General features: G+C 40.6%; 1 protein-coding gene across 1 annotated transcript; it reads right to left on the minus strand.

Annotated features, from left to right (window-relative positions):
• Positions 1 to 7,013: 7,013 nt before the first annotated feature.
• Positions 7,014 to 10,280, minus strand: tnip2 (TNFAIP3 interacting protein 2). The gene is made up of 6 exons (XM_014029691.1): positions 9,524 to 10,280; positions 8,891 to 9,193; positions 8,714 to 8,803; positions 8,344 to 8,607; positions 8,130 to 8,246; positions 7,014 to 8,045 (listed from the first exon to the last, which is right to left on the minus strand). The coding sequence occupies exons 1-6, from the start codon at positions 9,824 to 9,826 to the stop codon at positions 7,794 to 7,796; spliced, it is 1,329 nt and encodes a 442-aa protein (XP_013885145.1). The 5' UTR covers positions 9,827 to 10,280; the 3' UTR covers positions 7,014 to 7,793.
• Positions 10,281 to 12,438: the final 2,158 nt, after the last annotated feature.

Here is a 12,438-nt window from a genome sequence, read left to right on the forward strand (position 1 = left end):
ATTATATACATTTATCTTCTAACTCCAGAGAAAATCAACAACAGACACATATTACATTTATTTCCTCTATTAGAATTGAGCATAAAATGGGTTTTTTTGGCTGATCTAGAAATTTCAGAACTATACGATCCCCAAGATAAAGTCCTTGTGTTACTGAGTAACACAAGGACTTAAATGTTGTTTACTTGTGTTTTAAATTTACAGGAAGGCTCACTTCTTGTTTTGTAAACCAAAGTAAACTGCACACCCTTCCCTTTTTCATTGAGTTAAAGGATGACATGGTCGGCTAATTCTGGAAACGCAGCCGGTTTGACTAAACCAAGGAAGTGATTTGGAGTTTCAGTTTGCAGATAATAATTATTATTATTTGAGTGCATGGATGCATGAACTCAAAGCAACAGTTCAGATATTTTAAAATGGGGGTTCAGTGGAAATAAGTCATGGAAAGAGTCAATTTCACTTATGACTAGCTAATGGCTCTGAGCAGTGAATTTCTTTTAGTCTTAAAATTATTCCCATCTATAAAATTAGAATTCTATGTTATTTTGTAAACTTTTACACTGCAGCTAATGCCACATTGCACGGTTATTTGGGTGGAGATATATCTCTGCTGGAAGTACCCTGGTCTAAACAGGAAGTGCTACAGCTAACGACTGCCACTGCCATTTGTGCTTGCAAAAAAACAAAACAAAACAAAAAAACCAATGTACTTACATTAACAATGTAAATGCTCATAAAAGAGTGCGTGCACAAACATTTATAAAATCTGTGAGACTTGAATTGTAACTTCAATACAAAATTGGCTCTGCAGAAATTAACCATTTTCTCAYAAACTAATAGAACTAATAAAAGCTTCTCCCAAACTCAGGTAATTCAGAGTTGCTTATTTGCTGATACCCTGAAAATGCAGGTCTCAGGAGTAATACGTTTCTTATAAAGGTAAATTTAGGAGAGAAAAAGTTTCAGTAAGTTGATTAAGGCGATGCTTTATGTCCCCTGTCGCCAAAGCGGGGGACATAAATGCTCTCAGTGACGGTTGGTGTCGAGTTCTATCTTGTCTTATTAAGTAATATCGATGCACATTTAAAATAAAAATAAAAACTAAAGTACACTTCTGTATTTCAGAAGTTGATTCACTAATTTCCATAATCCTGTATTTGTCAAATAACCWATAGCCTGTGTGGCAACAACATAACAAATCTGCTGAAATTCTGGTCTGGTTTTTTGCTTTTGGTACCACTCCAGGATTTTCAGTGGCCACCACATGCCACATAAGAAATTTAGGAGAATGTGAAACAAATTTGTTTTCCCATTGGACAAAAAGAAAAAAAAGAGAGGGTAAGATAAAGATTGGCCCTCAAGGGGCTTTTTGATTCCAGAAAATGTTCAAAAGCTGAACTTAAAAGTAGTTATTAGTTGTATAGACTGCCGAATGGATAACGAGGAAGAGGAAGTGAGGAAGGGTTCTGGCCATGCTTCCTCTTCACTTTTCCCAAAGGTGGCTAACTCTTAAACCAGTGGGATTTCACTCTGAGCTCATACTGGTGAATGAGCACACTGTGTTAAACGTGCTTTAAACAAGCAGACACAAAATGTGGGGTTTGTGGGAGTGACCAGACAGGAGTCATAAATGATTTTCAGCAATGACAGTCTGGCTCCTCGCWGTGTGAGCCTGTTCTCAGTCAGCGCTGATGTAATATCGGATCCACCACATTTAGGCAAATGCCCCATAAACGTATGCAAATGTCAATTGTTCAAAAGCACCCCCCACCAAAAAAAAAGTATGAAACACAAACGTAGGCCGTGATCTAAATGAAACATGAAAATGGAACAGATTTGTTTTTGACGTATGCTGAGAGCCCCTGTTAGTCAGTGCTCAAATTATGAAAAGTTTCACAGGTTTTAAAAAAAAGTACGGTAGGTTTTTAAAAGTAATTTTCCAATCCGTGTTGTGCCAAAATGTCACCATAAGTTCACTTCGTTGACAAAGGAAAACAGAATAGTGCCCACAGTGCCGTCTAACAATGAGTGGTGGGGTGAGTGTTTCTATAGAGATCAGAGCTGCCTTATAGCTTGTAATCAGTAGGTCTTCTCATTGTTAACTGTACCCTCAGGATCATGTGCTACTTTAAAGAGGGAATCCCCTTCTGGTTAAAATCTGCCTCACTGATGCCTTTTTATGGTTTAACACATTGACTTCCATACCAAGAACCCTGGAGAAAAAGAAAAGAAAAGGCAGTTTAAATTAAAGCCGATTACATCAATCAATAAACACTGAATTAAATGATCTGCTTAGGTCTGCAAAATCCATTTCAAATAAACCTGTCTGTCATGTGGGAATTCCCACCCCAGTGGGGGGAAATTCCCATTCTTTTAGGATACACACAGAAGATTAAAGGTTGTATGTAGCTGTTCTGTGTTTGCCTGGATAAGTGTCAGGCTGAAGTTTTCCCTATCTGCCTAAATACATGACAGCTGCCATCTGTACATCCTTACGCTTTGAAAAGCAGTTTCTGACAGGAACTGATCTACCACCGTAACCTTTCTTATTAATACTCTGTTTCTTAGAAAAGTTCCCAGACACTCAGGTGGGGACTTGTGATCTATTTTTTTCCACTCTGAGATTGGTGGGCAGAGAAGCTCGAGTCTCTTTTAGACCCTGTTGTAATGCGTAGGTGGGAGCAGGCGGCGGGTGGGGGACAATCCCCAACAGAAAACTGTGGCCTTTTCAAAGTCTGTGTGTATTTCAGCTTCTCTGTATGTGGTTTGCCAATGCAGACAAGATTCTAAAGTTGCCCTTTAAAAGACAAGTTTTGGTAGTGATTGTTCTAAAAGTTAGTGAGGTGGGACTAAATGTGTTATGGTGTTCGAAACGGTTTCAGCCTAAAATGTTATCATTTTTTTCACATTAACCGATAACTGAGTTCATAATGCTGCAGATGAGATTTAACCCCCATGCTGGGTGAAATGAGGGCAGTCGGGTGGACCACTTCTGCTAGTAAGATATAAACCTTAGAAATACTTCCTTTCACCCAGAAATGATCAAAATAAACCAGAGCTTGTCCTGATGCATCTCAGTAATCCAGGTAGAAAAACTCAAAAAGAAAAAATAAGTAGGTCCTCTGGATGGGTTCTTCTTTAGTGAAACGTTTCGTCCCTYGTCCAAGAATTTAGTCACATGCAAAAGAGGGCCATCGCTTAACAATAGGCTTGATTAGCTCTATTGTTCAACCAGAACTTCTTCAATCTGTATTTGGCCCTGAGAGAGTATGATACAAAATAAAACAGTTAATGATAAGAGCATTTTAACGTTACATTTTAGAAATGAATATTGACTTAACTGGAAGGTCCTGGAACTGGAAGGTCACCGGTTCGATCCCCTGTTCCAGTCATCTCAGTTGTTGTGTCCTTGAGCACCATCAGGTGATCAGTAGGCAAGGGTCCGGTGGCACTGGGGCATGGCAGCCCTGCCTCTGTCAGTGTGCCCCATGGCACCTGTGGCCACAATGTAGCGCACCATCATCAGTGTATGAATGTGTTTGTGTGTGAATGGGTGAATGATTGAAGTGTAAAGTGCTTTGGGGGTCCGGAGGGACTTGATAAAGTGCTATACAAGTTCAGTCCATTTACCATTTTGTGGCGACCATTTTTACAAAAAGGTCACCACTTAAATTTAACTAAGCAAAAAGTAGGAGACTTGCATTGAACAATTACTGCGTGTGATTGTTTCAGCTGACAACAAGTTATCTAACCCTAACTAATGCAATGAGTAGCTTCTTATGTGTAAACCAACCATGGTGAAAGAAACATACTATGGTCGTAGAAAAGATGTTCCTCTGCTTCTGAAGAGTCAAATGATTGGCATCAGTCAGAGGAAACATCAAAGGAGACTGCTGAAACAATAATAGAACTGTGCAATGAAAGAAGGTCATGAGGTCTGATGAGCCCAGAATCCAGACTGACCCTGTTCCAGGAGAGGAGGCTGAAGCGATGCACCCATCATGCCTGGAGCCTACAATACAAGCCTGCAGGGGAGTTGGTCTGGTCTAGGTTCAGCAATGTAATGAAGTCAGCTGACTACATAAATATACCAATGACCAGGAATTCCATCAATGGATTTTTAATTCCCTGATGGCACGGCCATGTTCCAACAGGGACAATGCCAGGATTCATTGGGTTCAAATTGTGAAAGTGTGGTTTAAGGTGCATGAAACACGATTGACCACCACAAAGTCCAGACCTGAACCACTGAGAATCATTAGGATGTGCTGGAGAAGACTGTTTGCTGTGGTCTGAATCTGCATCCATCCATCCATCCATCATCCATCCATCCATCCATCCATCCATCCATCCATCCATCCATCCATCCATCCATCCATCCATCCATCCATCCATCNCCATCCATCCATCCATCCATCCATCCATCCATCCATCCATCCATCCATCCATCCATCCATCCATCCATCCATCCATCATCTTTTACTTGCTTCTTCCATTCAGGGTCATGGGGGTCACAAGTACCCATATCCAGCGGTCACTGCGCGAGGGGGTGAGGGACACCCTGGACAGRTCATATGTCCATCAAAGGGCATAGAGACAAACAACTATTCACACTTTCACTCACACTTTGGTATAGTTTGGAGTCAAACTCATAAGCTTGGCACTATGGAACAATAAGAATGAGCCAAATGAGAAAAAACAAAACAAACAAAACAAAACAAACAAAAAACAAACAAACAAACAAACAAACAAACAAACAAACAAACAAACAAACAAACAAACAAACAAAAAAACATCTTGCCTGATAATTCAGAAAAGACAACAGTGGCAGCTGATCACATGATAAAAACATAAAAACTTTCCATGAAAAACCCCTTCTCAACATCTAATCAAGTGAAGATTGCTCTCTAGTAAATACACATATCATTATCCAAATCTCCCCCTAAAAAAATCCACAAACCATTCATATGCCTCAAGAAGGGAAAATCTCATTTTTACTGAACAGTCAAAAGCACCCAAAAGTTTTGAATAGAATGATAAAAAGAGGATAAATGGCTGAGAAGGCCTTGAGCTCAACACCCAAAGCTAATAACATCATCTGAAAACCACATGGTCACAGTGTAACTCAAACATGATGGTTTCCGGTCACTGATGTTGTAAGCAGGGGTCATCAACATGTTTTACTCGGTCAAAGTGAGGGCTAACATTTGATTAGCCATTTCTTGGTCCATTTTGTTTATTACAAATTTCTGCTGCCATTAATAGATGACATTTGCCATGTTAATTTTTCAAATGTGTTATATGATATTCCACTTCTTCTTTTATTAATGAGAAGTTCTGTTTTTTTCCCTGTGAATCACTGTGTTGAAAATATTTTTAAAAATGTCAAAAAGGAAGATAACACAATGATAATAATAATGACAAAAAAACCTTAAAGTTTTGAGTTCGGCAACAACAATGGCTGAAGGAAAGCACCAAAAGCAGTAGATTAATAATAGACAGGAGTTGCTTTACTTTCACTTAAGGTTAGCAACTTTAGACACAAGCATGGGTCAACAGCATTAAAGAAATTGCAGCCAACTTCTGCTCCAACTGGGAAACTTATCCACAGTAGGCCAAGACTGGAAAGAATATTTATATTTATTCACCTTTATTTATTCAGGCAAATCCCACTGAGATCATTTTATTTCAGCTGAGACCTTGAAAGCAGCCTAAACATATATGTTGTTGGTCTGTGGGAAGAAACTGGAGCACTTGGAGGAAACTAATGCAAACTCCACTCAGAAAGACCATAGATAAAAACTGGGGATGGAACCCAGGACCTTCTTCTAGTTTGGCAGCAGTGCTAACCATTAGCCACCCTCCTGCCAGAATAATAAGTATTCCCAGTCCTGGACTAGAACCCTGGTCTCCTGTATTTTTCTGATTTGCTGAGTAAGCTGATGATTGATTTGGATTGTGTTTCCTTTAAATGTAACCTAAAACTTTGTGGGCCAAATGGAATGAGGTTAAGGGTTGAAAATAGCCTGCGGGCCACCAGTTGATGCTCACGGTTACAAGTGTCAAAAGCCAACTAAGATTGACTGTACTGCAGAGTGCAAGTGAGCAATAAATGGTAACAAATACAACCCAGGAGGTTTTGCTTCTGACGTTTAGAACATTTTTAAGAAAATCACCAAAACTAAACTTCAAACCACTGCAGTCAACTTGCTGAAGAAAAAAAAAACACCCCAATAAGTTCAATTCTGAACACACAATTAAAATTAAAGGCCGAACCGAAAAAAGGGACCTTCCTCTTCTATGTATTTATAGCTCTATCAAGACCTTTGTTTTTAATTTTTTTTCTGGTGCCATTATCTCATCAGAAATCAGTTGATATGTGATCACTCTCACAAAAATACTGTTGTTCGGCTGCRTCTCTCTGCGCTCTGCAACTGCTTATTTCCTTTTTTTAAAACAGGGGATGTCCAGCTTCCTGTGCTTGCAACACAAAACCCATGACAACTGATTCATCGAGCTGCTCTGCTGCTGTTTGTGTCAAAATGATACTTCACAGCGAGTAACTAGATGAGTTTCTTTTCTTCTTCTTCATTTTAATTCACCAGCTCATTTTTCCGGCTGTTGTGTTGAAGTTTTGGTGTAACTTTAGCTGTTCCCCTCTGCTACACAGAACAGCTGGGAATCTGGCTGTCACAGTACAGCGTGCCCAATCAGGCAACACTGGGAAGGGGTTTTCCACCGTGCACAAACACACACAAGACACACACATATACACACACGTGACATGCTAAAAAGACATCCACACAAACTTAGATTAGGTAGCGCCAACGTTCTTGTGGTCAGGTCATGATCTGTGGTTGAAGCTGGAGGCTGCAGGCTTGCACCTCGAATAAAAAGCTAAATTTCAAACTGTATAAATCACATTCAAAGGGGGTGAAAATTTTTTTATTACAAAAATAATGTGCCATCTACAAAATAAAATAATAATAAAAAAAACATCTGAAAGTTTTATATCAGTTTGAATGCAGTATTTATATCCAGTTTTAAATGTTTGATCTAAAACTTTTATCTCCTCTCGTCAAATATTTGATCCTATGGTTACACACAAAAATATACTTTCTTATGGCTTAAATTGAAAAAAAAAAAAACGAAACAAAAAATTGCACTGAGACAGTCAGCCTTTCCTAGTTACATACATAAAGAAAATAAATATCAGTATAGCAATATATTTATAAATCTGTCACTAAAAATATATAGATTTTAGTTAACGAAACACTAATAGCACCAAAGGTACAACTAAAGACCCAAAGTACAAAGCTTATCCATCATTTTTCTCTTAATTGTACAACATTATGATACATTTGGGGCTAAATGACAAGAAAGTGCAATGAGTTTGTAAATTTGACACTGAGGTATGTATAAAATTTTAAATATTCCACTGTGATTTCCTCCCCCTTCGACACACTGAGCTCCAGCAGAGCAGCAGAACTCTCACCAGGTGTTCGTGGCCGACTCAAGCCTAAATGACCTCATTTCCTCTTGCAAGAGGGGAAAATTGGGGGGGTTGTAAAAGAAAACWAAGACAGCCTCTCATGTCAGCGGGTTGAAATCAAAGAGCTGCATCTCCAGCCAGGTTCTTGTCCTGCGTTGTAGTGCTGGGGGTCTTCAGTGTTTGGTAAAGCTGGTACCTCACACAGCTGCTGGCGACTAAAATCCCGCAGTTTTCCTTTGAGGTCTAACTGAACTCCGACAAGTCAGAGCTCGGCCAGGTACGGCCTTAGAGAACGTTCAGTTTAGGGACGGCCACACTCCTCCAAATGGTTTATGCACTCTGCGTTCGTGTCGTTGAACCTGGCGGAGCACTGCGGACACTGGATCTCCGACATGCCCGAGAGTTCGTTCCAGTTTGTCAGCGCAGGCTGCTGCTGCTGCTGGTGCTGCTGCCTCTCCGGAGCAGTCCTTAACACAGGCTCTGAGGAGTCCTTGTTCCGCCTCGAGGACATCCTGTGTCCTATGTGCACACGGCACAYGTCTCTGCTCGCTCCCTGCGGGGATTCACAAACAGCACGTCAAGCTCGCGCAACACGATCAACACGTTCAAGAGCGAGGCCGCGAGGCCGTCGCCTCACCTGTTTGCGTAGCTGCTGCTTCAGCTGGGAGATCTGCTCTTTCAGGTCTTCGATCTGACCCTGAGCGTTTTCCCTGTCGGCACGCTCTGACTTGAAGTCGTCTGTGTAAATCAGGGCCTTAAGAAAAAGAAAACGTTCAACAGCTTTTAATCTTTGTTTTCATGTCTGCAGAGAAATAAACTATAACAAAGAAAGACGTTAATGTCAAACCAACCTGCTGCTCCAGGGTCTGAATTCGCTCCTTGCTTTGTCTCCTTATCTCCTCGGCTTCTTGATCCAGCCTGGCGCACTCCTTCATCTTCTCCTCCAGTAAGGAGTTGAGTCTGGAGATCTCCTGCTGGAGCAGCCCCGCGCTGACCGAGCCCACGGCGGGCATCAAGCCCTGCCCGGTGCTCTCCTTCAGCCTCTGACACAAACCTCGGATGTAGTCCTCCCTGCTAGAGTCGTACTTCTGCCACTGAGTGTTCAAACCCTGCACCTAACAACCCCCCACCCCAACAAAGACTGTTAACATTAAGTGTTTGATTTAGTTTTTCTGTTTAAAACAAAAAGGAACTCTACAGGGCAAATCTAAACAGACTTACATAAGCCACGCGCTGCTTTAGCTGCTGGTTCTCCTGTTGAAGCTGATGGATTTGGGCTTTGACAGCACACAGGTCAGACGACTCTGATGTCTGTGGAGTGTTAAAAAACAAGTCTTTATCCGACCCAAACGAAGGGGGTGAACCAGAACAAACAGTAAACACGGCGTCATTACCCACCTCCTTCGCTTTCTGCTGCTGGCCCGTTTCCTCCACCTCTCCACCTCCCTTCTTCTCCTTCTCCAGCCTGGCCAGCAGCTCCTGGCACACCTTGACCGTGGCGCCGAGCTGAGCGCGCAGCTGCTCGGCCTCCTCGGCCAGCGAGGTGCACAGCACGGTCCTGGTGGCCTCGGCCCGCTCCTTCTCCTCCAGGGCCGAGCGCAGCCTGTGGAGCTCCTGGTCCTTCTCGTGGTCCGGCCGACACCTGACGCTCTCCAGCTCCAGCTCCTTCTCCCTGAGCTGCACGTTCAGCCTCTGGATCTCCTGGTTTTGAGGAGATAAATGGGGGAGTGGACATCAGGACATGGTTCTGTTAAAAATTTCTGCAAGCAAATATTTGTTCCTGTATGCATTTATACGTCTACCAGTAAAGTGCTGATGAAAATGGTTGATGCACAGATATTTTTCAGGCTTACATTGCAAATAAGAAATTGTTCTTAATGTTTTGCCTGGTGAAAATAAAGGTTTACATATAATACTGAAATACAGCAGGGTGTCAAAGACTACTAATAAAATAATGTTATTGTTTTCTAAGAAAAAAAGGGAAAAAGAGATGAAGTTTAGTTGGCTTGTTGACATCACATCATGTTTCACCTCTGCCTGTCGAGCTGCCTTGAACTCCACATCGTTCCTCCTCTGTTTCAGTTTGCACATCTCTTTGAGTAAGCTCTCCACCAAAGAGTTGGACGGACCGAAGCCCACCGGCTCCTTCTCCCCCACCGCCATGTAGATCGTCTCGTACCTCCCCAGCCTGCTTTTTAAATCCGCGATGATGTTGTCCTTCACGCAGATCTGTTTGCCGAGGAGCTCGATTTCCTGCCGCGTCTCGTGGTACAGAGTGTTCAGCACGCTGTAGCTGCGGCTCCTCTCCGCGCTCACGCTGCTCGACTCATCCATCGCAGGCTTTTTTTTTTTCTTTTTTTTTGACAGTACTGTTCGGTCGTTTAAAAATCCGGCATTTGACGCGTCTGCTTCTTACCTCGGGTCTTTTAGAAACACAACTGAGAAGGTGAATTTCTGTCGGAGATTTGGCGCATCAGTGTCGAGAATAATATCCCCGAACGGGGATTTCCTGGGGAACTTCCCCGTGGACTTTTTTTTTTTTTTTTTTTGAGCGTCGTCAAAACGTAGCCCTGCCATTTTTAAAATTTATTATCGGTCCAGCCCCGTTGGTAAAGAAGGTTTGCCAGGCTGTTGGCACAAATTTATAACCAGCTATTAACACTAGCACGATAAAAAAACATGTTCGCGGATTGTGTTTTGGCTCTCAAGCTGTCAAGTATATGCTGCCTTCAAGTCCATCGTAAATTTGAACTCTACTTCTTCTACTGTTGTTATATTCCATTTGTAACATGTAGTATTTTTTTTATTTGTATGCGCTTTAATAAAAATCTGAATTCAGAGTAAATTTGGTTTTACCAGTTCCAAAATTTGGCGTTATGGCTTTAAACTGAAAAACATACAATAACGCAAGACGTACCAGACAATTACAAACTCTCTAATTTCCGAGCGTAATTTACAGGGTTTCCAAATACCCCGGTCCTTACTCATCACATCAAAGAATAGGTTTCATGTCAAATTCCCGCTCCAGTCCAAACATTTGTCCCGTTTAGAGTTCCCCCACAACCTTAAATGACTAAATAGTCACGTACGTATGATTAAGTGCAATCTTTGAGTTAGGTTTAAAGTCTGAATTTAAAAATGGTTGCCTTCTGCAAATAGTAATGTGTAAATAATAGCATGATTAAGAAATATATATATATTCCCATGAATTCTGACTATTTTCTTAGAATTTTGATATTAAAATAAGATATTGAGCTAAATATGGGGTGGTTGAAGCTGAGAATCATCTCACATTGAGCACTAAAAGCTCATTCAAATCTCTTGTTCAAAACAAGTCCAGTCATTCAACGCAGCAATGCACTTAAAAATTTTGATTCTCTTTCTGTAGAAGGACTTTCACCAACATTTAAAGACTAAAGCAGCCCTTTGAACTTCTGATGTACTTTTATATGAAGCTACGATTGTTTTGGTGTTCCTCATCACAGCTGTAAATTATTTTGCCACATTTTGCTGATTTTAACAACTTAAAAGTGGACAGCAACATTGAGTCAATATGTTCTCATGGCTTTTTTTCTCTGACTCTGTAACCAATACAGTTTCACAGACAGTTAAGGTCAGAGGTTATAGAAAGACGTAAACTGATCCTAGGTGTGCACTTAAAGTCCCCCTCAGCAGGTTCTCATTAGAACGCTGTGTGAAAACGAAACCCGGCTGGTCATCCCCCTCTGGTCCATCTGTGGCCCGCTAACCCTTTGCTCTTGTTCTCTTCTCAGAACAACGCTCCACCCATTTTACAATCTCCTTTTTCATAGAGAAACCACAGCTAGACCTTTGTCAGATTAAACCCCAATATATTGAACAATTATTGAAAAAGTTCCAACTGCTGTGAAGAGGACGTGTTTTTAATTCTAAATCAGACTAGATAAAAAAAGCCAGATCAATGTGTATATTTAAGAAAATGATAAAGGTAAATGTTGGACAAATATGTATGAGTATAAGGCATGAATTGTTACTCAAGAAGGAATTAAACTTTATCGTTTTTTCTTTTTTTGTACGTTGTAAATTGAAGATTTTTTTGATTGAATTTAAGAAAAAGGGGCAGAAATCATAAGATTTTTATCTTCTTCTGCTACCTTTCATTTAATTTGATTTGTTTTTTTGTTGTATGTTCAATTTATGTTGTTTTGTTTTAAATGAATAAACTTTATATAATAATATAATATAGATTAGATTAACTTCACGGTCCCTAAGGGGCAATTTGCTCTGCAGACAAAAAAACAAAAAACAAACCAGAAACCATCCATATAGCACACACATTACAATAATATACCACCACAGTTTACTTGGGCTCATCTCAAATTATTAATGAGGTTGACTCTAATGGGGATAAATGAACATTCATACCTTTTTGTGTTACATTTCACCGCCATGTATCTACAAGTAGAGGGCAACAACCTGTAAAGGCGAAGGAGAGGGTGAGTTGGGTCAGCAAGAAAAGCTGTAGCCTTCCTGGTGACTCTGGTTCTGTAGAGCTGGGGCAGCTCTATCCCTATCATTTTGCTGCACACCCTTACAGTGCTGGTTTAGTCTGTGCTTATTTTTCAGGGTAAATTAAAACTTTATTGCATTAACTCTTATTTTCTTTTATTTTTCATTATTAGTCACAGTATATCAAAGTAAAATAATAATATATTTAGAACCAATTGCTAGGTTGCTGATGATGTCACAAAATGCAGACGGGGGCAGGAAGTAAATGCATCCTCGTTTCCTTTTGTTGATTCAGTGTCAAAATGCCTATAATCTGTGCCGTGTATGCGGTTGTTGCTACTGCTCAAATCGGGGGAAATACACTATATATATATATATATATATATATATATATATATTCCCATGAATTCTGACTATTTTCTTAGAATTTTGATATTAAAATAAGATATTGAGCTAAA

Source organism: Austrofundulus limnaeus, unplaced genomic scaffold (genome assembly GCF_001266775.1).
Source record: "Austrofundulus limnaeus strain Quisiro unplaced genomic scaffold, Austrofundulus_limnaeus-1.0 Scaffold941, whole genome shotgun sequence".
NCBI classification, from domain to species: domain Eukaryota; kingdom Metazoa; phylum Chordata; class Actinopteri; order Cyprinodontiformes; family Rivulidae; genus Austrofundulus; species Austrofundulus limnaeus.